This window comes from Priapulus caudatus, unplaced genomic scaffold (assembly GCF_000485595.1).
Source record: "Priapulus caudatus unplaced genomic scaffold, Priapulus_caudatus-5.0.1 Scaffold1, whole genome shotgun sequence".
Lineage (NCBI taxonomy): Eukaryota > Metazoa > Priapulida > Priapulimorpha > Priapulimorphida > Priapulidae > Priapulus > Priapulus caudatus.
The window spans coordinates 763,671-790,263 of NW_014577062.1; the positions used below are offsets into that span (position 1 = coordinate 763,671).

Below are 26,593 nucleotides of genomic sequence, written 5' to 3' on the forward strand. Positions count from 1 at the left end.
GGAGCCTGGCTGGCTGGCCGGCGCGCGCGCGGTGTCGCCACCGGCACCGTCCCAGATCAATGACACTTTGAACGTTTTAATACTAAAATTATGATTAATAAGCACTAAATGTATATTAACGTTTCTCTACTCTCTTTCGCCTATTATTAGTAATAACTTTCTGTAAATGACGTTCGAAGTGCACAACCAACAAAATTTTAGCGCAGGTGGGAATGTGTGACCGCAAAATTCGCAAAGACGCTCGCTTTTTCCCATTAACATTTTGGCAGAGATTCCTCTAGGTGAAGTGGGTAGTGCCAGTTGGCAAAGCTGTAATTCGAACAAGTGAACATTTATACCCCCCAGTCAGACTGGACGGCGACCATCTGCGACCGTACGGCGACCTGAAAATATACAAGGTCGCCGGCAAACGTGAACACAACGCGAGAAAAAGTCCAAACAAATTACAAACTTGAAAAAAAAACGCGCTCTTACCGCGACCTGTGCGATCATACTGCGTTCTCGTGGCGCGCCCGCCACGATCTCTCCGCGCTTATGGCGTTTCTATTGAGATCTATGGGCTTGGCAACAGCGATCACCGGCGTTCACGCGGCGCTCTCACCACGCTCATGGGGTTCTTACCACGCGTCTTCTACGTGTATCGCGAATGCACGGCGACCTCACAGCGTTTCTACCACGTTCTCACGGTGACTATATAAGCTGGTCAGATTTTCGGAAATTTCAACTGTATAGTTGTGCGTTTGCCGAGTAGAAACACGATGCCGAAAAAACAAGCTACCAGAGGCCGAGGCCGTTGCCGTGGCCGAGACAGATCGGCATGAAACAGATTGGCAGATCGGATGAGACAGATCCATGAAGTCGCCGTTGCAAATGTTACCATTTTCGCAGCGTCTTTGCCACGCGTGTACTGCGCGTGTACTACGTTTATGGAGATGTTACAACGCTTGTCTCCCGACCTTCGAAACCCCACCGCGTTCTCACCGCGTTCCAGGTCAGATCGCCGAACCTTGGCGTTTGGTTTGAACATGCTAAAAACAAACGCCGTGACTCGGCGATCATTGGCGACCAAGGCGACCACAGCACGATGTCTGGCGTTTCCACCACGCTTATACCATGCTTATGGCGACCTTGACGCGCTCTGGGCCCATTTTCCGTCGCCGTAGCAGCGCAGTAATGACGCCACCCCGGACTGACGGGGGTGTTAGCTACGCATAGATACCAAAATGGAGGTGGTTGGTTGTGTATTTATGCTGTGATTCTGTGAAACAAAGCGAGCGTCGACAAGTAGCGCGAGAGTAGAGAAACATTAAGACTTTGGTAGTAAATACATTGTGTGTATATTTAGAATAATTTTTTTATTAAAACGTGTGTGTACCAGATCGTTAAACATGACCACGTTCTTCAACGACAGTTGAACACTTCTCGCAAGTATGAATTACGCTGCTGGCCCAGAAAGCCTTGGAAGCCAAAGTTTATTCGTACAAAGTTATCGATAACATATCAATCTATTATCTATATGAAAGTGAACAATGGACAGAGCTCTGCTCTAACTGTATTCCACATTGGAATTAGACTACGCTTGTACAAATGGCGTGATGCGAGTGGCAATGTAGCATTAGCTTAATTTTAATAATTGATGTCTTAGCTATTGTGCGTGGTACACCGTTAAAACAGGATGCTTGCAATTTTCTATCTTTATAGTGACAAATAACTGCACACTGATATAGCAGGAACCCAGATAAGAAAGTAATTCACTACACAACGTAGAGTGAAATCGGTAGAGTAAACCAGGCAAGATACTAATACCGCTGTACATGCAAACAGGGGTCGCCAGTAGCTTTTATTTTTACAGGACATTTTGTCCTGTAAAGTTGTATTTGCACAAGACCAGAAGACTTTTCATCAGACCGAAAATATTTCGAGCACGTGAAACATGTACCTTATATACATGTATGTATGATTTATTTGAGTATATTATGATGTTGCCATATTTTAGTAGCTATAAATAGAATAATTAGGTTGTTGAAGCTGGTTTGTGTTATTCTGGGCTCTTTGGTCGATTTTTGGCATACACTTTACAATAATGACATATCCCACTATAACATAAAAGACCATTTTACAGATATCACACCCACCTTTTTAATTTTTAACGTGATTCACAAGAGCTTTATTCTATTGACGCACTTCTGAATCAGAGTCATCCTGAGAGTCACACTCATCAGAGTAAGTGTGCATCGGAAAAAACAACAAATTTCATTCGGTGAAATCGAGTCGTGCTGCACGATGCATAGTGAGACGTATTCAGCCTCCATGACACGGAATTTACCGATGTCAATTTGTTAGGTATTGAACTATTACAACAGACATGCCCTCATTTACTACAAAACATATTCAATAACATGCCACTTTATGAACTTGAAAATGTACTCAGCCTAACCTATTAGTGTAGTACTTTCTAAGTACGATACTAGCGCCGAACACAGTCCGGTAAAACTGAAAATTTCATTGGACCTGCCTATAATTTACCGGCAATGTTCGGTAGTCCGATGGTATCGGCGAATGCTGCATGCGACTCAAACCGGGCCATTTCTCGCACAGACTGCAAAGGATACAAGGTGGCGCCCGGGTAGGGGAAGCCATACATCTTAGGATCGGGTGTGGGTGCGAAACGGATGTAGCGGTTGGGAGCGCCCGCGTCGCGGGGCGTGAACACTGACGGCTTCTGCATCATGCTCAGTGCTCGGCGTCAAGCTGTCGACAGTCGCTAGTCACAGACGTCGGTTTGCGAGCAGACGTGATAGAAGACATTACGGACAAGTCGTCGTGCTCGCTCACGCAGCATTGATAGGGGTTTGCTGACGCGCACAGTCAGCGCACGATCTGCTACAGCGTGCATATATGCACTGCCACTGCTATCAAGTTCGTCGTCATCAGGAGGTAACGGATACCACAGATCACAAAAAACGCCGTGTATATACAAGTTACAATGGTAGAAAACACGAGTGATCAGTGCAGAAACAAACCACACACATGTAGCTGGGTGTTGCTGTTCCTAGCAAAGAACCCGGCAGTGCCCTAACAGTGCAAATCAATAATAGCAATGAATGAGAAACTAGAAAACACAGTACAGGCAGCAACGAATAGCACTTTCATTGCAACGGTAGATGTCTATGTTGAGCACAAGATTACAAGACTGCAGCAAAATAATTGAGATCAGACATCAAAATGCTGATCAGCACGAACGTGTTCTTTACACAGTAAATTTCACTTACAATGACTGCTACCAAATGGCTCTGAGCATGCTCAGTAACCCCGTGTGAGTCACACAGCAAGCAAGTGCTGCCACCTTGTAGCCAAACTATCACGTAAAATGTACACGACTGCAGCCCCTGCATAAATGGCATTTATATTTCATGGACAGAATGTATCCATGGAAATACGGAGATTACGTGATTTCATCACAGTTAGAAAGGCAACCTGTATGTGACCTCACAGTAGACAGTGAGGCTCACGGTACCAATAAGTCAAAACAGCCACGAACTATTACCTCTTACGAACCTTATTTAATCAAAGCTGAGGGGTCACAGAGAGTTCGATTTCACACCATGCCTTTCACCCACGTTACTCCAGTCAACAAAACCATTCAAATTTGCCTGCGTTTTCCTTAGGTTTGTTAGTTTGCGAAAAAGTAACAGGTAACATTGTTTAAACCGTATTCAGAACTCACCCAGTTATATATTTAATAGCAAATATTATGCATAATTTCGCTATTTAATGAAAACACACTAAAACGAAGTCTTTCCTATAATGGCTATATATATATTATATATATATATATATATATATATATATATACAACACTTTTTCAGTGCGAAATTGTTGCCTACGTGGTGGGAAATTCGTGGCTGGAGTACTAATATAAATAGGAAGAACTTCACATATACTGCTAGAATATCCATTACAGACAATTCGCCCACTGTATGACGGACGATTTAGCAAGCCCTAATCAGATGCCTCCCACACAATTTACATACAACCACCCGCAACCACACAGGCAAGCACTCAAAAGCCTATCCCTTCTTTTAAGTATAGCTCTATAACTATACACTCAGCATGACCTTTGCACTTCATATTATTGATACGTGAAATGGAATGCAGGCAACTTGCACCATGTCATCCAGATGAGACGGGATACTAGAGAAGCGTTGCCGAAAGCGAGATGTTGATCCGAAGCGCTGAAGCGCAGATCTTTCGCGCAGTTCCGCGCAAGCGCACGCGACCGCGGGAACGTCCTAACGACAGTATGCAGCGGCTGGCAGCTATGGATCGTGCGCCGATGAATGGCGGCGGGCCGCACGGATCCATAGCTGCCAGCGAACAGTCCGCAATTTAGTTTGGGGGACACAGAGGTGTAGATCATTTGGGACTGTGAACAGTGTTCACTTGTATAAAAAGTGTAACCGAGTAATTGTTCGTTAACCGAGCTGTGTCACCGCGAAATCACAGAAAGACTGTCGAAATTCTGACATTCGCGACACCTTGGCCCAGTAATGGAAACGGCTGTCAGAATCAGGAAAAACACTTACGGCGCTCTTCGCGCCCCCAACGTCACAACGTTTTTTGCAACGTTCAATGGGCGAGGCTCGTACGAGAGTTTTGGATAAGCAGTGCGCGCGCCTGCCGCCCGCCTATACGCCATAGACTGGCACTCTCTCGCACTCTCGGCTTAAGCTGCACCCTCTCGGCTTCGCTTAGTCACTCAATGGCTAATCGAAGCTTGGAGAGCGACGTCCTTAGTCTATATAAGTCCTTTGCACCTCGGCAACCTTCTTTGAAAAGAGAGTAAGGACCTATACTAGAAACATTAACCAATTTCCGTAGTAAAGTAGATTTCGTATTTAGTTAAGCCATTATATTTTATTGCAAAACGGTCCGAAAGTGCTCGTGCCGGCGCGCGCCGCGTCCGCATGTAGACTGGGTATTACATTCACAACCTACGGCTTACGGCCTACCGAATACTTGTATTTACTACAAGCTACATGCTTACACTAATTACTACTAAGTATACTACTATAGTACTTAGTAGTATGTAGTACTACTAAGTTACCACGCAGCACTAGTACTACTACTAGTACTAGTAAACTACCGAGGACGCAGGCAGAGCTCATGATATTATAATAGTAATAGTAATAATGACTATAACTCTGTTACATAGTAATTAACTTAGCCTAATAAGTGTAACGAACCCTAACCATAAGGCTATAACCCTAACCTATTATATTGATTATAATATTATATTTATATGATGTAAATGACATTAGGTTTTTATTGGCGCATGCCCATACCATTGGAGGCCATATAAATATCGGGAGGCCATGTTCTCTATCCTTGAACCACTAGTACTACTAGACTACTTATCGACTAGCAAGAAACGCCTCTTTGCTAGCGGTTATGAATACCGCCTAGGCTATACTAGACAGCAGGCGACTTCTCAGCGTTTCAATAAATATAATGGTAAAACTAATACGAAATCTATTTACTACGAAATTGTTAATGTTTCTAGTATACGCCTTACTCTACATAAATGTGCTATAAAATAATGTTAATATAATACAACTTGTCAGTAGGATTTAGTACTACAGTACCGAGCAATAGTCTTAATTTGATCTTCAAAAGCCCTAAATAAACTTCATTGCTTTTCAACAACCGTTAATACCGAATGCAACACATAGCCGCACGGCAAAATTGTGGCATGGCACAAGATACAGGACAGTAGATAGTCCGAGCTCCACAAACATAAAGTGCACGTCAGGCCTCTGTGTCCAATTGCTGGTCACCAGATTAAATATTCGGCAGACTAAGAACTAAAAGATGGCTACGATAATTAAAACCAAGTAGACTGGTACGATACGGCTTCACTCAGCAACTATCGTTGGCTATACTGAAGTGAGTTACGGCGTAGCGTGTTGGAACGACGCGCGCAGTCTAGGTCATCCACCGAAGCGTTTTTAAAAAACTTGGAAATGGTACGTAAGATGGACTCGTGGCGCCATCTATGGTCCGCGATAACTTCGCAAATTAATGTCAGGGCATGATCCAGCGAAAGGAAAAATTATTTTTCTAGACTTTTCGACCGCGCGCCAACAAAGCAAGCGCTAGCATTTCGAGCATTTGGAAGTATTCTCGGCCCTAACGTGCATAGTCCAAGAGACTTGCGAAGCGCCAGAACTGGCTGAATTGACCGATCAGGCGAGGCCGATCTGATCAGAACCCTTAAGTCATAATTGACAGGAGCGCAAGCGATTTCGTTCTAAAGGCGCCACAGGTGGGCGCGACGCGCTTCGCGCGGATATCCGCTGTAAAAAAAAAAAAGCAGACGTCTACCACCCTTATACACGACTAGAAACAGTATCATTCTGCAAATGGATTTACACCGAAATGATCACCACACTTGTCTAAGAAGCAGAAAAGCAAAAAATGCTTTATTTAAATATATGATGGCATGATATGGGCACTTTCAAATTACTCACTTTACTCAGAAGCCTACATTTATAGAGTGTGATAGACATTAATATTCCACATGGAATCAAAATATGATGTATATAAAATTACAACTCAAACTACATTCAAGAAACAACGTTTAAACTCCTCTTTACATGTGTAAGCAGAACGTGACTGAACAGACTCTTCTACAATGTTTCGAAATAAACTATTATGTTCCAACATCCAACAGTACATGAGCCACAGAGAAATCAAGACTCATGGACTGGGAACAGCCATCCCTTCACAGAACAGCAGTTGTACTGGGCGAGTTCCTTACTACAATACAGATGCACATCATCAAGAGCATATAAAGAAGGAGAGCGTACAACGATAAAATGCTAAAACCATGTTGCAGTATTAGTCGAATTAATAAACTTTCCCCGTGTTATTTTGACGATGATTCTTTGCAGTATTATTGATCAGCTGTCCTACCTTGTTCATATAAAACAAACTGCTTGTCCCTACGATGCTCCTACGCTGAGATAATGAGCGGTGAAAATCTGGTTTTTTCGCCAAAATCCGAATAAGATGACTAGGCACTACGACCCTCTTTCATGTGGGCAAAGTGAAATAAGTCACAAAGACAACGGTTTCTTACACAACTCATCTACCCGAGATGTGCAAGTATCTCAAATTTGGTTAGCCTAGGGGGCGGAAGAGGAAAACTAAGTCCACGGTCAAGGTCAAACTAGGTCAGTGGTAAAAGCACACTATAAAAAGAATAATACTGTGCTACACGGTAACAGTACATAATGGAAATGTATGCAAAGTATAGTAATTATATTAGCACACAGAGAAACAGGGATAATAAAGCTGTTGAGGTGTTACAACATACAAGGTTTACTTCAGAATCTCAAGGTATACAGGGTCATGGTCACTGTAGTATGTGGAGAGGACTCCAGATCGTACACTGCACGGCAGTTCTTTAGGTGTTGATTAGGGTTAAACTAAAAGTCGGAGAGATTATCTTCAAGTCGAAAGTAAAGGTTAAAGACAGGTGCCAATGCGCACTTTCTCTCTCAGACGTGTAAGTATACTAAGTCTGGTTGCGCTAGGTCAATTAGGGGCCGAGTTACAGAGCGGAAGGAAAATATGATCAATTTTAAGGTGAAGGTCAAATAAAGGTCGCAGTGACCTGGTTTTGGTACGCAACACACCTTCCCAAAATGTGCAAGTATGTACCAAGTTTGGTAGCGCTAGGTCAATTAAGGATAGAGCTATAGAGCGGAAGGGAAAGTGTCTGCGGTTGCGGTGGCGGTGGTGGTGGCGAGCGGCGGCTGGACAGACATGAAACCATAGTTCGTCGCGGGGGATACAATAATATATAAGTCAATTAAACACAGCAGGGGTCACACAAACGCAGCCAAACATAGGCTTGGTGGATTAGTTCATGAATGGGGACCGGGAGGGGGGGGAAGGTAATGCAAGGTTACCGTATTTATTCATGTATAAGTCGCACTTTTTTGTACACTTTGAACAGTAAAAAATATCAGGAGTGTGAATTATACACATGGCTAAGAAATCTTGTGCAAGAAATGTCATCGTTCTCGCAACCAGCCGCTATTATGAATGCCGAACCACGTGAGCACATATTACATATGGATGCAGCCATCTTGAATAAATTACTGTACTTTTCAATGTATACATAGTCACAGATTATGTATGTAGGGGCATACTTTATAAGCTGTATATTTCGCGGGGGTTTAATTTTCGCGAATTTTGCGAACGCGTCCCCGACCGCGAAAATAACAACATACCGTTCTTTACTGATTCGGAATTCACCGACCACAAAATTAACCGCTCGCAAAATTGTCCGTCAAGTCTGAATTCGCGAGTATTCCATAATCATGTTCGGAATTTATTTTGTTAACAAATGTGTTCAACATGGCGACCCGTTTAATTGTCCAACTTCAGTAATAATAGTCGACATGTAACGTAATTTGAAAAGCTCCCTGGCCCTTGTAGTCTCATCTTCCATGTAAATGTTTACCATTAAATGTTTGCTACCAACTTTTCAAGGCAAAATATCGGGTGCGACTTATACATGACTGCAACTTAAAGTCATACACGAGTAAATATTATGGTAATCCAAATTGCAAATTTTGAATTCATTTACAAAAAATAAATTGATACACACATCAGCTTCAATAGCACTCACTTCATAAGAATAAATTCTGCCAACGTTTGCTAAATTTTGCACAGCACCAATGGGGAATGCCTAATGCAAGCTTCTATCTGTTTACATGTTGCTGCTGAAAGATATTGAAGCCAATGCCAGCATATGGACAGGTCCAGGGTTTCTTATAGATGCACAGATGCACAGTGGCGCACCGCCGTTGTCAAATTTAACATTGCCGCTGTGAAAATGTAGTAAAATGCTGTCCAAGACATTTAATTTTTTAACATTTTGCTGGGAGAGAACCCCCCCCCCCATCCAAAACAGCGCTACTCGACACATTTTATTGGCCGATTAAAACAAAACGTTTCGCAAAAAAAAAAATGTGAATTGGGAATTAAATACTGGTCAGTTGAATTTTGTTATTCACCATGTAATTCAAAACAGAACATACACACACCTTTACTCATAATTAGCATGATAAATTTGAGAAGATAAGATTAACTCATTGTCTAACGATGTTCCAAAAATCTCTGACATTGTGTACAACCTCGTGAAATTAAATAATTGCAGTAAACAATTTCAAGCGAGTTCTGCTTCTCCAAAGTAGTTAGGAAGCACAAGGAAAGCATGCTCACCTTCATTTTCAATGCGTGCGCATGTACACGTGCGTGTGTGTGTGCATGTGCACGTACACAGAATACACGTACAGGGTTCTGCCCAGGATTTTTTAGTGCCGGGCGCATCCAGTTGCGACGAAGTCGGAAGAAGCAAGCGCGGTAGGCGCGAAGCCAATCTAGGGAGGTCCGGGGCATGCCCCACCGGAACATTTCCCATTTTGGATAGTCTGAAACTCAATTTCCTGCATTCTGAGCAATAAAAAGCCCATATACAGACTTTTTTTTCTTCTTTTTTTTTATATCAAAAATTAGTGCCGGGCGGAGATATATAGTGTCGGGCAACAACCGCGAGTGCCGGGCACACCCGCCCACCGCCACCCACCGTGGGCAGAACCCTGCACGTACATATACGTACTGAACACACCGCACTCAAGATTTCATTGATTTTTGTCACAAATGACCCGGTGACCTGTGACGTCACACAACCCCTTGGCTAACTACGAACTGGCTTATTCAACGAAATCGATTGAAGTAAGGTAATTGAGCATGGGGTCACACAGGGTCACACAGGGTCTCTTATACATAGGAGGCACAGTGGCACACCGCCGTTGTGTCAAATTGTGCGTGTGCGCGTATGCACGTGTGCGTGCATGCACGTACACTGCGTGCGTGCATGCACGTACACTGCGTGCGTGCGCGTGCACGTACACGTGCGTGCGTGCGCGCGCTGCCACGTACACATGTGTGCGTGTGCATGTACACGTGCGCGCGTGCACGTACACGTGCGCGCGTACACGTGCGTGTGCATATGCACCTACACGTGCGTGCGTGCGATGCCACGTATACGTGTGCATGTACACGTGCGCGCACGTACAGGTGCGTGCGCGCGTGTACACGTGCACGTATGTGCGTGTACGTACACAGAATACACGTACATATACGTACTGAACTGAGAGTGAGAGTGCACGCCGCACTCGAGATTTCATCGATTTTTGTCACAAATGACCCGGTGACCTGTGACGTCACACAACCCCTTGGCTAACTACGAAATGGCTTATTATATGCACTACAATTTGTATTACAATTCTCCGGACACGATAATATCCGGAGCTGGTATCATGTAGTCAAATTCATTTTTCTATGCTACAACTCCATAAAACCTTAGTGTTTTTAATGTTGGTGTAATCAGTGATATTTCCGCTGTCAGGTGAGACTATATTCAGCTATATTTTTTGGGGATTGAGTGCTTCTGAGCAAAAATCTCGTAATACAGGCTTAACTAACATAATATATAGATAACTTTTTTTCTCATTGAAGAAGCTAGATACACTAGCCTGTCGTCTTATTTTGTGGAGGAATTCCCACAGAATGTGTGTAATGTATTTATTTTTCCATAGCAAAATGCCATTCATAGTGATAACATGTTCATGAACACATGTCATAATTGTCTAGTTATAGGAGTTTCCTCGATATAAGCCCCCCTTGTTCTCAGTAATTAATATCCTGCAACACGATGTACAGTGGTTTTGACATTTTAGTCTTGCATTCTCGATTTTTCGATTTGAAAATGTTGATATATTTGGCATGATATCCTTCAAGCAAAGCAATGATATATGCTGTATAATTGTTCAATAATGCTATAAATAAAAATGTACGTATTCACTACCATGGCTGAAACCATCAGATCGGAGAGTTGGTGTTTTACCAATACCACTAGCCCTCCAAACAATGTGCTGGAATTATATATCCAGATGGACTGGTGCACATTTTTCACCTTGCAATAATTCATTCCCTTCCAGAAGTAACTGTAGACGAACTCATTTTTATTGGACCGACTCCAGAGAACAAGTGCCTTTAAACCCTGAATATCTCCCCCTCATATAGAACGAAATTAACGTGCATCTAGTTTGTCATTATGTTTGCATCTCAGTACAGACATTTAAAAGTTTGTCATTTGCATTTTTATAGGAGTAAGTCCATAGCCATAATACACAAGTATTATAGTTGCCCTGTGATGTTGATGAAATATGATGCTTAACATATTGATTTTTACAGAAACCACGTGGGTTTACAACAGGCTGAGGCTCCATCTATTCGTACAAACTCGTCCTCATCATTTTCTAAAACTGTCTATAGTATGTCGCCAGAGGTACAAAGAATAGCAGCCAGATGGTGAAAACATGGGGACCATTTAGGCCTACTAGCTAGAATATATATAGATACCATGCACTGTGTAGTAATGTACTTATGAAGTTATGTAGGGCTACTGTCTGTAGACTGTAGTGTCTGTAGTTGTACAGTACTGTACGACTGGTTAATTAAAATGCTTCTGACGGGGAATCAAAGTTTCAAACAACACTTGCACTTTCAAAATGCCTGCTTACCAGAATAAAGGTCGCACACGTTCTACTTATAACATAAATGTTTGGCAAGACATGACACTAAGCAGGTGGGCGTGGGTGCGGCAAGACGCATGGGGGCTCCATCACGTCGACAGCATGTTAGCGTGCGCCGCAACAGCATGAACATGAGTAGAGTAAGAACCAAGCTTTTCCACTAATAAAATATCTTACCTTAAATTCCTTACACATATTAAATCAGAAAGGATACCCTTGTTGCACTCTCGGCTGTGGAAATATGTTATGCTGTCCCGGCTGATGGTACTTTCCCTTGTGGTTAAAACTCATCGCAAGGTGCGAAATGTAGGCCTGCGAAGGACCCTCTCTCTTTCTAAGCTTGTTTCCAAGCCCAATCTCCTATGAAACACGAAACAATTTCACAGACATGAAAATTAAGCTCATTTCTTGTCATAGCCTACTTGTAGACACATAACAACAAGCCAAATTGTAGATGATTGCTGATTATATTAAGTATGCTTTCTAAATATGGCTACCTTACTTGCGGATCCGCAAGGAGACGAGTTCGTGAGTTTCCGCCAGTACTCGGCGAAGGAATCGACACGAGAAATTGCCAACATGTGGCAGCACCATCCAATGGTCAATCTCACACGAGAGTGTGAAAGCGGTGCTCTGCTCTCACCATAGTCATAGATTTTAGACAATGAGCTGTGAACTGATATGTTACATAACATATTAGTTATATGTCTGCTTATATATCAGCTTGTATATCAGTGATAAATTAAATATCATGTATCATATATTATCATACATCTGATCATGCATCATATCGTGGGTTAATAATAAATAATATAGATAGATAATAAAGACAAATTTGTCATTGTGTTTTTACTTGTCAAATTTGTCATTATTAACCCCTAACCATATCATATCATGACATTCATATCAGGAGCGTCATAATATATATAATGTGACATCATATCATATCATATCTTATCATATCATATCATATCATATCATATCAAATATCATATATACATATCATATCATATCATATCATATCATATCATATCATATCATATCATATCATATCATATCATATCATATCATATCATATCTTATCATATCATATCTAGGTGCGGATCTAAGGGGGGTGTCCGAGGGGTCCGGACCCCCCCCCCTTAATTTCAAAGTGACCTAAAAAATTAAAAGATAATTTTCTGCTAAAAATTTGGAATTCCATCTTGCATTCTAGACATCAAAATTACTACTCAGATGCTCTCAGAATGGACCAATATTTAAGAAATTTTCTTGGGGGAGGTCCCTCAACCCCCCCCCCCCGTAAGTGGTGCCTTCGTCAGCTTATTAAAACACCAGAAAAATTAAGCAGAAAAAAGTGCCCTTTATTACACACCCCTTTCTAAAATCCTGGATCCGCCCCTGATATCATATCATATCATATCATATCATAATAATCATATAACAGTTATATGTAAACTATATAATAACGTATATGTACAGAATAACATATAATCAGGTGTATAATAATATATTAATATTAGAATATAATAGAAGAGTATTATTATACACTCCTAATATAATAATATATAATAACAGTTATTATATATTATTATATCAGGAGTGTATAATAATATTCTTCTATTTTATTCTAATATTAAACTATTATTATACACCTGATTATATGTTATAAATCTATATTCCGTTCTAAATCTATATTCTCGCGCCTGAAATTGCGAAGGTCAAGTACGTTGTTATCGCATTAATGAATTGTTTCAATTACGGTTTAATAGATGACCAAAATAATGATATCTCTGTGTTGTCACCTCTCACTATAAACCATCTCAGCTTTTGTAGCAATAGCTCAATGCACTTTGCGCATCACACATTCAAGCATGCACGCACGTACACATGCACGCACGTACACATGCACGCAGAGCAGTACAGGGGTGACACGAGATATTGTGGTTATGGATTATGCGGATTAAGGTCTGTGTCAGGGTGGTGAGGTCTAAACTCACATTACACATAGGGAGCTAATTCAGTTCGCGTCGCGTCGCAGTTTCGTTCGTTGATCATATTAGGGGTACGGTGGGTATAGTTAGGTTTTTTCACTTTTGACTTCTTCAAGGGTTAGGGGTTTTGAAGGGTTAGAATAGAACCTTTGGCGCTTTTACCAGGACATAAATGTTGCAATTTGCAAGACACTATTTGTAGTATTGACAACAAGTAGTATAGTAGTAGTGACGTTGCTTTAATGCTTTTTAGCAAACATTTGTTGATGATAGTTGATTGACAAAATTAAAGAGACAACGATAATTCAATTGTAATTTTAGTTTTCGTACACAAACGCTTTTGTGTACAATCTGAAAATATGGCGATTAATAAATTCCAAAAAAACATCTAACATGGGATGAGCCATCAATCTACTGACATTAAAACAGAAAGACATGATTCTAAATAAATACTGCTTTTATTTATAACTTTTAGTTTTTCATGTTACCACAGACGAATTAACAAACATTATGCAGTTTGGAGTAATGAGGCGGAAAACGTCTACTGATGACAGCGGCTGTGTGGTACCGTTCGTGTAACTACAAAGATGTGACACTGACTGCGACCGTGACCTTTACCCGTGTCATACTAACACCTGCCATGTGACAGCAGCACCTGACATGTGACAGCAGCGTCTGACATGTGACACCGGCACATGTCATGTGACACGAGCACCTGACTTGTGACACAAGTATCTGTCACATGACACTTGCACCTACAGGACGACACAGGTTCACGTAAAAATACAACGTCTCGGAACTATCTACACTTTGGAGCAACGATCCGGTCAGTCACACAGACGTAGAGTTACAGTTTGAAGTGACCAAAAGCAACTGGGAAACGAGATGCGGCCCCAGTGACGAGGTTTCATATCGTCCATATTTAAATCTGGATTTAATCCATCCTAAAATCGTATTGAAATTACATCTGCTTCTCATCCCCTCCTCGCGCTTGCCCGTAACGAGTAGTAAGGTCGTTTTATATAATACCAACATAACGACTGATAGATATTATATTACGCAAGGCAATGAATGGTTGCGTTTTTAAGTTTACGTAAAATTAGGACGAAAACGGTTGTACTTATTGTCATGATGTTGATGATGACGACAATAATGACGATGGCGACGATGGCGACGACGACGACGACGACGGCTGATGATATAACGTGGACGATAGATAGATAACACGTTAGCGCGTAACTGTCGGAATGATCAGATGGGGATGTTTTAACATGACACGTCTCCCTCTCTTCACAACTCTGACATTTTGCCCTTCACGAACCTTTCCGGTTGCTCCAACATTTCAGATTGATAATACTGCGCTGTAACCTGCACGGTATATATATATATATATAGTATTGTGCATCATCTGTATGATATGGCACTTTAAAGAGGTATGGAATGGAATAACAAGTAACAATCGATAGTGTGCGTGAAAGTGTGCGGTGCTTGTTTGTTGTTTGCATGTGTGCGTGCGTGCGTGCGTGCGAGACGGTGTGGTTGTGAATGGTCGGTACGTGTTTTTATATGATGAATTATATCACGAACTATGAACAATCTTCACGGATTCACGCAGGCCAACCCCCATCTGATCATGTGCGACATCTATTGAACCGATTGCGCATCATACCATCGGCAACAATTACATAGGAACATATCTACATAGAACCGATGTAACTGCACATTTTACATTCCGTACACAATAACACCGTACAGCAGGTGAAATGGAAACGGAATTCTTGAAAATAAAACTGCCCGAATTATGTCCCGTGCACCCACGATTACGTCATCGCAGTGTAGCAACGACGATGACGATAGATCGAAGACTAGCACAGAGAGAAAATACGAATCATGCGCGAGCGGTTCCCCGTTTAGTACAATTACGCCCGTAAATAGAACTTCGGCCCTACACATTATATCGAGAGTACTCCTGATTATATCATGCCTGCCAGGATTTCCACTTCTTACATGATCGATCATGTGCTATGCATAGCAGTGCAACAATAAAGCATCATGAAGTCTAGCAATGAACACACAGACGCCGCGACAAATAGACAAATATTTGCAACGCATTTCGTTCACTTACGCTGTGATAACAGGTATGATTGATTATACTTCCCAGTTAACTTACATGATATCCCTGCACGATGATATACAAACGTCTATATGACGGGTATGGGTTCATGAAACACGACTTATATGCCGTGGTGAATATGAAGTCTACAAATCGGCAGTAATAAAGTTATGTAAGTTCACAACGACAATATGTATAACGACTCAAAACGTTCAACGATATCAAGCAAGTGAAGACAATGGTACGCAATGTTTCCTACAGTTTGTATCGTAGTCTGTATACAGGCATTAACTCATAGATATTGCATTTCGTATTAATCGCTTGTTCTTACGATGCGAAAAACAACTACTAGTATTAGACAAACTCATCTTACGGGGAACACGTAGCAAGCAACACGTGAGCATAAGCATGACAGTTAACAAAGTTTGACTAGCCATCATCTGAGACCGGTTTTTATGAAGGTGCCGGACTAACTAGCATCTACACATTATGTTCACCGCATCCTCAGGTTGCCTGCGAAGTTTAGCAATCGCTACCAAATCATCGTAAATAGCACCACCGACATCATTACAAACCGCACACCAACCTGAAAAGCTTAACATCATCATATAGCACCATTACCTGTTGATGCCAAACTAATAACAAGAGTTTGTGAGCCTTACGGAGCTCCGAAGGTACGTAGGCAGCGACTATGCATATGGTAATATCTCTACAGACATTTTGTTTTTAAGCGTTGTAAATACGAGACAGGGATTTTTTGTGGCACACGTATACAACGCAAGCACGCAGCAAACTGGCGCACATTTAAGTACAAACGCGCGCACACATACACGCGCACGCACACACGCACGTACGCACATATATATGCTATATAAATGTTACTTTAGGTCTACTTTATGGTATCAAGGTAGTTAATATATCTCTGATTTTGAAACCAAGAATATAGTTTCCTTTTGACGAATATGCACAAAAATGTACTACCTGTTGCAGTAGATGCAGAGTGCTTAAAATCACATGGAGTACTTTGTGTTTGTGTGCGTGCGCGCGTATATATATATATATATATATATATATATATATATATATGCCCGAAAATCGGCTGCAACACGCATATCTCTAAATGTCCGACCCAAAATAAATAGCAACCACACCTCAACCGATTCTGTCGCACTACCTAACTGAAAAAAGGTAAGTAAAGAGAGTCGCGGATTCGACTGAAGTTTGCCAAACGAATTCATAACGGCGTTGTGCGTTAACGATCGTCTTCTCTTCAGTAACATGTAGAATAAAATAAAGTAAAATTCTATACATTTCTTGACTTGTCCCGCAAAACCGCAATAATGACCATAATATATAACGACATGAGGGCATTTTACATACATATACGTAGCTTGAGCTAAAACCTCAAATATAAGATCGTTCAGCTAATGTAGAAGACGGATAATAAAAGCAAAATCATATAGCCACGAAATATTTACAATGACTAAAACATCTTTGGATAAATATGACTCATATACATGTAAACACCAATTTTATAAAATTCATCAGACAACAATTACCCATCTACATAGAGCGAGCAATAATCATTTCTCCACACAGAGGGTTAAACAACGATTCATTGACACATTCATCGTAATAATCTTCCATGAACACGAACGGTAAAATATCGCTTCTCTGCATAAAGGATAAAACAATATACCAACATAGACGGATTCCTTTTATATATACCAACAGCTTTCAACGCAAGTACATTCATGGATACACGAAACCAGAGACAGACCTACCCAGCTTGTGTTATTGGTACTTGATATGTGTAATAGTTTCACACTTGTGCAAACGATGGAATTTGTATAGCAATCCGTACTCAAATAGCCTCTTTGCGGTCTCTACGTCATTTACAAATATAGTATGATCTCCTTCCTATATCCATCCTACATATCAAGAGACTCGTGACGTTCGCTCCACACGACGAAAACGTTCTTGGAAATATTCTTGGCGCAACTATTCTGTGTGACGTTTGTCTCACACAGTCAGCAAACTGCCGATCATCCAAATCCAGCACGGGGCAATTTCATGATGATGAAATGCTAAAATGTTTACCATTACGCATGGATGGTTATCGATTAATGCAGCACAGATGGGTTCGTCATCTGCAAGACAACCTCAGACAACCAACAGATCGAGATTCTGCACTTATACGCTACACTTATGTTATATATCAAGAGCTCATAATAGAGAAGAGTATGACACCGTTTTAACAGCGTTTTGCATAGTTTTCAACTTGTAAATATTTTATCAATGTGAATAAATATATTCAAACTTTACCTTGTTCTCGTCTATGATTCTCCCTTAATCATATGACACCACCAATTTACCTGAAAATCGTATGTGTTCTTCAAAAAAGTTCTTCCCAAATGATCGCATGTATTCGGCACAAGTTTATTATCGGGTTAGTGTTATATTTTCTATGACGGAATGCTGGGGGCTGTTGGGGATATTAGGCATCAAATTGTATTCAGCGTGTAGCGTTTCCAGCATGCTAGAAATAAATGTGTGCTCACGGCGAGCTAGCAGCTGATTTTAGCTGTGTTGCCATCGTGTTCCTGATGATAAGGAAGCGAAACAAGTGCTGTTACTCTGCTTACCTAATTTCCCTAACAGCCCCCAGCGTCCCGTAGTTACAACCTGGTGCTGCCGCCGCATTATAAACTGGCGCCGAATACATGCGATCATTTGGGAAAACTGTGTGAAACCGTGTCGTATTCAAAGAACTTTTTTGAAGAACACATACGATTTTCAGGTAAATTGGTGGTGTCATATGATTACGGGAGAATCATAGACGAAAACAAGGTAAAGTTTGAATATATTTATTCACATATTGATAGAATATTTACAAGTAAAAAACTATGCAAAACGCTATTAAAACAGTGTCATACTCTTCTCTATTATGAGCTCTTGATATATATATATGTAAATCACAGAAAAAACAAACAACCTCATACAAATTTGATCCTTGATTGACTCGCTGCAGTCCCTTACGTGACTAGGAAGTGACTAGTGGCTCCATTCTCAATGGTCCAACTGAGATGACGAGTGCGTATTCAAGTTGCACCTATATAAAGGTGATGCCTGTGTGAACTTACCTCTGTAACAGTTCAGCCACGCCCGAAATGCTGAAAATGGATGCTGCACCAAACCGTATCTGAGAGGGAATACTCGTTTGCCGATCGGGAAGTACAGGACAAGGAAAATCATATTAATACTGCTATGGCAATATGCTCCAACTCATATATTTAGTGCCGATCTCTGGGGAGTGGTGCCGGAGAGGCTGTTCCTGCGATGGGTAGATGCCTTCTCTCTCTCTCTCTCTCTCTGTCTCACAGTGTGTAGGTGTGTATGGCTCGAGCTGTCCACTGCTCCTCCCTCTCACCACACTTCGCATTTCTGCAGTGGGTTCATCACCGTGTCGACGGGGCACTTCCACGCGCTAGCAAACTCGTGAGAGTTCGACAGTGGACCGATGACCCTGCAAAATGTAGCGGGTGGCATACAGAACCCGAGGCTTGCCACGTGGCGGAAGCATAACAGGCGAGCGCGAGTGGGTGAGGGATACTGCCCTCCTCTCCCACCAGCGTCCCTTTCAGCTCATCAGTTTACAGCCGTTTTTATCTCTGTACGATCGTTTTAGTCCGACATATATTATTGTCCCAGTAAGCATATAGGAAATAAGAAATTCACAATCAGCGAGCAGTGGAATAGAACAGCTGTATAGACTGAGTGGGTTGTGCGGACTTCTTAAGGGCTTGTATGGGATACAACATCCATGTTTTCTATCATTAGTGGTAATCATACCACGACAAAAAAAATCAGGTGAGCAATGCATATAGTGCTCGTTTAGTTACAGTAATTTGTTATTGTAGTTTACCTGTACTTGGCAGGACTGTGTGTGTCACTGATTAGCTGTAGGTGCTTAGCCTCGTCTGTACTGGCTGAACACCACACCTGCCAGCAACACAGCAGACACAGTAAGCCAACAGAAAACAAGAAGTGCAACACAGCTAATCTTTCACTCTCATTGAATTATTTATGCAGTAATCAGGAACATTAAATTCATCAAACAACGCGTACCAATGCTTTGCAAACAACTGCATGATGTACAAAGACAAGAAGTGCAACACAGCTAATCTTTCACTCTCATTGAATTATTTATGCAGTAATCAGGAACATTAAATTCATCAAACAACGCGTACCAATGCTTTGCAAACAACTGCATGATGTACGAGTACGTGACGCGAGGGGTCGGGGATGAGGATTTTTGAGATGGGCATGTACCTGAGAGAAGCCGAGGAAGAAAAGCTGGTTCAGTGTGTAGTTGACTCCTGGCAGGGGCAGTTCTTCCCCGTTATCTTTGACCCACGTCTGGTATGCCTGCAATATATCAGCAAATGTGCGATGACTACTATATTTATTACTAGATATTTATTACTCGAGTTACCCACGGCTGAACAAGGATGGTTTCAGTAAAATTATTCTCTGTCAAAATGTGCCTTCCATCCTTGCAATCAGGCGACATTGCGCCACCTGGTCGCAAACAAGGGCAATTACCGTAGGCCTCTACCCAAACCTGAAGTAACGTGACTTTACTTCAAACTGTTAACTAGTAATGTTGACTCTTTCTCTTTCTTTCCTTCTCCTCTCTCTCTCTCTCTCTCTCTCTCTCTCTCTCTCTCTCTCTCTCTCTCTCTCTCTCTCTCTCTCTCTCTCTTCTCTCTCTCTCTCTCACTCTCTCACTCCGCTTCACCCCCTGCCTTTTTCTTACACCTTCTCGCTCCATCGCTCCCGCCATCTTTTCTGCACTCTCTCACACTGTCTCGATTCTCTTAAATGAATGGCTACATTATGCTCACACAAGCGAAATAAACATTAATATGAAACAATTTATACTCACGTAATAAGCAGACTTCAATCCTCCGTTGTCGGCTATGTTTTCACCGAGCGTCTGTTTTCCGTTTATCTGTGAACAAGTCAACCAGTTAGATTACACGCCGCTCGCTGCGTGACGCAGTCCACGAAGCAGAACAGCTATCGGTTACCTTCACTGTCGATGTGGCCGAGCAGAATCGAAAAGCACGAATACTATGGCAATAGTTGGTAATGCCACGCAGGTTATTATTATGAACGCGGGTAACAAAATAAACAAAGTATCATTCGTAAAACCCATGCATGGAGAGCTGCTATGATACAGTTCAGGGGTAATAAGTGACTGCTGTTCTTCATCCATAATGGCGGGATGAGAACGTATCAAGTATAATTTTAGTAGGCATTAGTAAGCTGAGGCAAATTGAAAAATGGTAACAAAAAAAATTGTTAATCAGTTATTCAATGCAAAGTATCGCATTAAAGTACACATAGCAAGAAATTCTAGCATTGTGTAATCCATAGAAATAGATAGCTAACTATAACTAGGTATATAGGTAATATATCACTAGGTTATCTATCTATTTCTATGGTGTAATCATAGATGTAATGCCTATGGACACTGCATCGCAAGCATGTGCACAGCAGCTGTTGATACTCACGGGTTCGCCATTAACTAGGTACGTGGCTGACTGATCTACCAGACACTGCGTGCGCTCCTTGAAGTTCACTATGGAGTCATTGTTCCACCAGGCCTTCAGATTGCCGAATTTGTCATACTCTCGACCTTTACGCATGAATGGCAAGCAAAGCGAACAGAGAAAAATTGGCAAATCATGGCAAATCGCACCGCCAACAGTGACGTCAACTGCAGATGGCTCTAAGCAGGGCTTGGTGTTTGCGAGCAAGCAATACTAGATGTGAGAATGTCAAAATCAGTTAATTGACGATTATGACGGTATGGGGTCTGTTTAAGTTTTCCATTTTAAAACAATAGCACTACTTGTCAAGTAGAAGCAATTTAAAAGTTACACATTGCGTGTTTAATTTCAATGACCACGTGCAAGCCTGCGATGACAGAAATGCTCACAAAATTATAACCAGACCCCACATAAGCAATGCCAGTGCAAAATCCATAATTCTGCCTCTCCAGTTATTTATTAGATACCATGAAGTTGTTAGCTAAAACGTGCACAGACCAAGAGAGAGAGAGAGAGAGAAAGAGAGAAAGAGAGAGAGAGAGCGAGCGCGAGCGAAAGAGAGAGAGAGAGAGAGAGAGAGAAAGAGAGAGAGAGAGAGAGAGAGAGAGAGAGATTAAGATAGAGAGAAACAAGAGAGAAGTAGAATTGCTAGTATACCTTGGTCATCAAAGCCGTGAATTAGTTCGTGGCCCATTACCACGCCCATTGCACCAAAGTTGAGTGACCTAGTCAGACGTAAAGCAAAGCAAAGCACTTGTGTGACAGAGGTGAGCAGTGGCTTTCCCTGAGACAGTGTCCCTTCATTGTGGGTGTGCCACTCTTCAGCTTAAATGTTGCAAAAGCCCTCTACTGCTACGTGCGTTAATAGTCAATGAATGTCATTCCGCTGCATAGCTGCACTTCAAATATTACTCAGGAAGACCTCTTGGCTAATTTGCAGGAAGCATCCTTGCATACAAGAGCATGCATTACCGCTGCACTTATATATACAAATGCTTTCCCCGAGGTTGCAAGCAACAGAAGCATTTTGTCACCATGGCAACTAGAAATGTTTCTGTCTCCCTGATCTGCAGCATAGACAGGCAGGAATGTGCCTCTAAAGTACATACTTTGGGTAATCCTGGTCGTAGAATGGAGCCTGAAGAATGCCTGCAGGGAACACTGTAAAGCAAAGAACAGCGAGCATAACGAAGCCGCTCTACAGAATATTTTCTTCTCCTATGTAACAACGCGCACAGCTAACCAGCACCCAAAGAGCCAACGAGTGCGACTTTGAGGGGATATAACGCACATTTCTCGGAGGTATGAGTGAAATTTATAAAAGTATATTAACATTCACTCAGCATTCCACACACACTCTATAAGAAGTCGGCTCTCCTGCACTGAAGTGACAACACCTGCACACGGTGCTTTTTTCAGTCACCGCAGGAGCGCAGATGATCCCAAACACCCTGTTGCAGATTATATTTACCTATTCTGTTGGATGACGGAGAGTAGTATGCATTCACTTGTGGTGGTGTCATCGCCCAACTATCATAAAACACCGATAACACCATTAATATTTGTTTTTGATAAATTTGAGAAAATATAGACACTCATAACACAATGACAGTCATTCTAGTCCTACTACTGTATATATGTAACTAATTACATGCTATAGTTTAGTGAATGTTTATGCTCTTGCCACTTACTCAGATTTGTTGACTGGCTTCTCCAACTTCTGCAGTATTCGTTGCTTTGTCCACAAGAGGGCGTGCACATTATTGGTGAAGTACTGGTTCTCGTCAAATTCCAGCTGGTAATGAAAGGCCGAAAATATTTACATTTTACATTTACATGCCATATTAAGTGTTGGCAGGCATAAAAATATTACACAAATCAAACACACATGACCTTGCCTGAGCTTCATACATTACAAAATATTACAGCCTGCTTCTCTGATCAGGTTCCTAACGTCATTACGTTGCAATCCCATGCAATTACGAAACCTTTCAGTATCCAATCTGGTCGTCTGTCTTTCAGGAGCAACTGCTGCTAGCAAACGTCACGAGAGATGTGCCACTTGAGGCGTGTGTAAACACTGAATACAAACACACACGAACCCCAGAGTAGTAGTTGTCGAGTGACTTGATATCCAAGATGTAGTCAGGAAATCCAATCATGTCGATAACCGCGTCTGCCTGCAAAAATTGCAGATATTGTTTTAATGACATTAAATTAACATCACTTAAGCTGCTCTGGCAGATGGATCAGGTGGCAAAGAACAATATGCAAGTAGAAGACACAATGTGCTAATGCAGATGCCTTCTAACCACTAGCCTATAATCTCGCACAACTACCTTTCCTCATCTAAGGCAGTAACAAAACTATCGTTTGAGATTCATGAACTAGGAATGACAGTGGCTATAGCTTAGACACTGAGCCTTAAAGATGGATGCTCATGTGTCTTGGCCTTACTTCATTTGGATGAATAGTTTACTATATGGTTAAGCAAACTATGCACATTAGGCTCTAATCCTCCTAAAAAATGAGAGAAATGTTGATGGAGCTGAATGGATAAAAAATGAATGGGCAGTACCATATTTCATGGCTTACAAGACACTCTAATCAGTCTAATGCACAAGACCAACAACAAATTCAGAAGATAATAAAGTGAAAAATGCTCGACTGTATTTGACTTCATAATAGCCATGTTTACTGCCATGTATATGCCCACGATTGATATAATAATAAGGCTGCAGCCATGTTCTTTCTTTCTTTTATCCCCCTCGAATCCCCTGTATTTCATAATCCCTCCTCACTCTCAACACTGGTTAGTATATATACTGTAAGCTATTCCGCTGAGGTGTATAAATAACCATAACATAGCCAAAAGATCTTAGTTATAATAATGTCCTCTACACTGGCCTTTAGCCAATAGAATGTAAGATGGTTTTTGGAGAGATATTCTGAGCAAAAAAAGTGCATCATTAGTGGCCCATTGCAGTGATAACATTTTTAGTCTATCCAAATCTCCTCAGAGAAGAAGTTTCCACGCAGGTAACCACATTTTGAAAATATTGCATCTCAGTCTCTTGTATTACTGTCTCTACCTCTTGTCTTTCTGCAAATTTCATTATAGTGTATTACCCAAGAGCTAACTGTTGTGTGGAAAGAGTAGAGGTTTATTAGGGCACCTGTAAATAAATTGTGTATGAAGATTATAGTAACATCACAAATCAACATTTGATGATGAACCACACACTTCAAGACGCCTGTGCACACCTTCTCACGAGCCGCCTGCCGCGTTTCTGGATCCATCCAACTTAGCTGTGGGAGGTTGAGCTTGAACGCCCTCTTCACACTGTCCACCATGCGTTCGGCCTGCAACCCAAGAATACTGCTCGGTGATAACATATTACTGCTGTGAATCCCACACAGTAAAAGTGCCAAGTTGCGACTGAACATGCACAATGACATACACGGAAAATGATGGCAAATGGCTCCTATTTTATTTGTACTATTCCTAACATTATCTTACCTACTTAAGTGCACATTTTTGCAATCATATGGGCCTATTTAACAGTACTTCAGGCTTCTAAACCTTACATTTATGGAGTTTCTTCCATCAATAAATACACTTACATGCTCACACACATACACACGCCTTCCACAGAACCCTGCTCTATCATTCGTCAAGATCAGATTTAGAAATGACTAGAGCAGCCACTATCTATGCTACACACCACAGTCGCATTGCCACGCAACTTAGCCGAATCAAAATCTAACTTTTGAATTACTACATGAACCTCCCTCTGACTATGACGCACCGAACGTGCACGAAACAACACAAAGAACGCGTGCCCCATACCTTCGCCTTGCTGTCGCCGTCGAACACCTCCTGCACGAACATGGCGCCGAGCGCGAAACCGATGACGCCGTCCGTGTCGGAGACGCAGAGGCGCCAGAGGACGTCGAAGCCGTCCGAGCCGGTCATCGCCTTGCTGAGCGGCTTGTTGAGCTCGCGGAACGCCTTCGACAGGTAGGGAGACATCTGCCGCGCCAGGTTCCACACCATGTAGTTGTTGAGAATGCTAGTTGTTGAAACGAGAGAGTAGCGAGCGTTGAGAACGTAGCGAAAGAATTTACACGGGGTAAAATAAAGAACATCGACGTGAGATAACGCAGAGAAAACATCAATGTGTAAGAACGCAGCAATACAAAAAAACATCACTTACACCATGTAGTTGATGAGAATGCTGGTGATGAAACGCGAGGGAACGTAGCAAAAGAATTTACGCGAGGTAAACGAAAAGCATCGACATGAGAAAACGCAGAGAAAACGTCGACGTGTAGGAACGCAGCAATAACAAAAACACAAGTGAACAGTACAGCCATTGCTAAAGTTGTCATGGCTACTCGCACATGTGAAAGTCGCCGATAACTCTGATATCATTTTTGTGTGATGCATGTTGGGCCTTGCTACCGTCCACTTTCCCGACAGACGATCATCATTGTCTACAGAAATAATTTAAAATATGTACCTGAATATATGTTAAAGGAATCGTTTACTCTAGGTTCTAGGGTTATTTTCAGTTGATTTAGGTTAAAATTACGCCACATAAAAAGTTTCATGGTTCAATCACCATTAGAAATATTACTAAAAAATGTTTTAAAACTAACGACTACAGTTTGATTACAACGACGGTGGTGCCACTCAAAGTGCACGATCTGATGAGTTGCGCAAAACCACTTTTCAGCCAAGGGCTACAGACCAAGAGTGTTTCATATTTATTAATTGAAAAGCAAAAGGATTGTAATATCTTATAAACGACATATAGTTTCAGTTATAATATGGATAAATTTGCCCTAAAATGAATTTCGTTCAGTTAAATAGCATTTAGGTATAAATATAATTGCACTTTTGTGATTAGCCCTCGGTCTGTAACGTGCAAAATAAATTGTCAAATACACAACTTTTTCGGAGTGGCAGCACGGTCGCGGGTGTCATGGCGCCGTTCAAATTTCGTAGCGTTGATGTGTAATTAATTATAACAATTAAATTAGGTATCTGGTAACAAATACGTGTGGGTATAGACGATTTGTTATACAGTAAGTACAGTTGTATGCAGTTGTATGCAGTTGTATGCAGTAAAATCCTAGAGGCTACTGTCCCTTTAATAAAAAAAAAAAAAATTTGTTAAATATTTTTTT

General features: G+C 41.5%; 2 protein-coding genes and 1 long non-coding RNA gene across 6 annotated transcripts in view; all 3 read right to left on the reverse strand.

Moving 5' to 3' along the window:
- Window positions 1-12,214, reverse strand: part of LOC106809596 (eukaryotic translation initiation factor 4 gamma 3-like) — a 60,941-nt gene extending 48,727 nt beyond the window's left edge. For 3 of the 4 annotated variants that reach the window (XM_014812923.1, XM_014812847.1, XM_014812773.1), the window contains exon 1: window positions 2,613-3,261. In XM_014812923.1, the coding sequence (XP_014668409.1) occupies window positions 2,613-2,731 (119 nt within the window). In that variant the 5' untranslated portion in view covers window positions 2,732-3,261. Of the gene's footprint in view, window positions 1-2,612; window positions 3,262-11,889; window positions 12,036-12,172 lie in introns of those variants that run through there. The other variant, XM_014812999.1, reaches the window with a different exon arrangement.
- Window positions 12,215-14,108: 1,894 nt separating this feature from the next.
- On the reverse strand, window positions 14,109-18,064 carry LOC106815330. Its single transcript, XR_001394736.1, has 2 exons — window positions 16,177-18,064; window positions 14,109-16,145 (listed from the first exon to the last, which is right to left on the reverse strand). It is a non-coding gene; the product is annotated as an uncharacterized LOC106815330 (long non-coding RNA).
- A 663-nt stretch (window positions 18,065-18,727) lies between these two features.
- The window catches only part of LOC106808231 (endothelin-converting enzyme 1-like), a 46,198-nt gene continuing 38,332 nt past the window's right edge, over window positions 18,728-26,593 (reverse strand). Inside the window, exons 10-21 of the mRNA XM_014810894.1 lie at window positions 25,251-25,473; window positions 24,665-24,763; window positions 23,503-23,580; window positions 23,092-23,195; window positions 22,872-22,930; window positions 22,510-22,561; window positions 22,058-22,125; window positions 21,362-21,486; window positions 20,731-20,796; window positions 20,115-20,210; window positions 19,708-19,784; window positions 18,728-19,308 (exon numbers count right to left, since the gene is read on the reverse strand). Of these exons, the coding sequence (XP_014666380.1) occupies window positions 19,209-19,308; window positions 19,708-19,784; window positions 20,115-20,210; window positions 20,731-20,796; window positions 21,362-21,486; window positions 22,058-22,125; window positions 22,510-22,561; window positions 22,872-22,930; window positions 23,092-23,195; window positions 23,503-23,580; window positions 24,665-24,763; window positions 25,251-25,473 (1,147 nt within the window). The 3' untranslated portion in view covers window positions 18,728-19,208. The remainder of the gene's footprint in view (window positions 19,309-19,707; window positions 19,785-20,114; window positions 20,211-20,730; window positions 20,797-21,361; window positions 21,487-22,057; window positions 22,126-22,509; window positions 22,562-22,871; window positions 22,931-23,091; window positions 23,196-23,502; window positions 23,581-24,664; window positions 24,764-25,250; window positions 25,474-26,593) is intronic.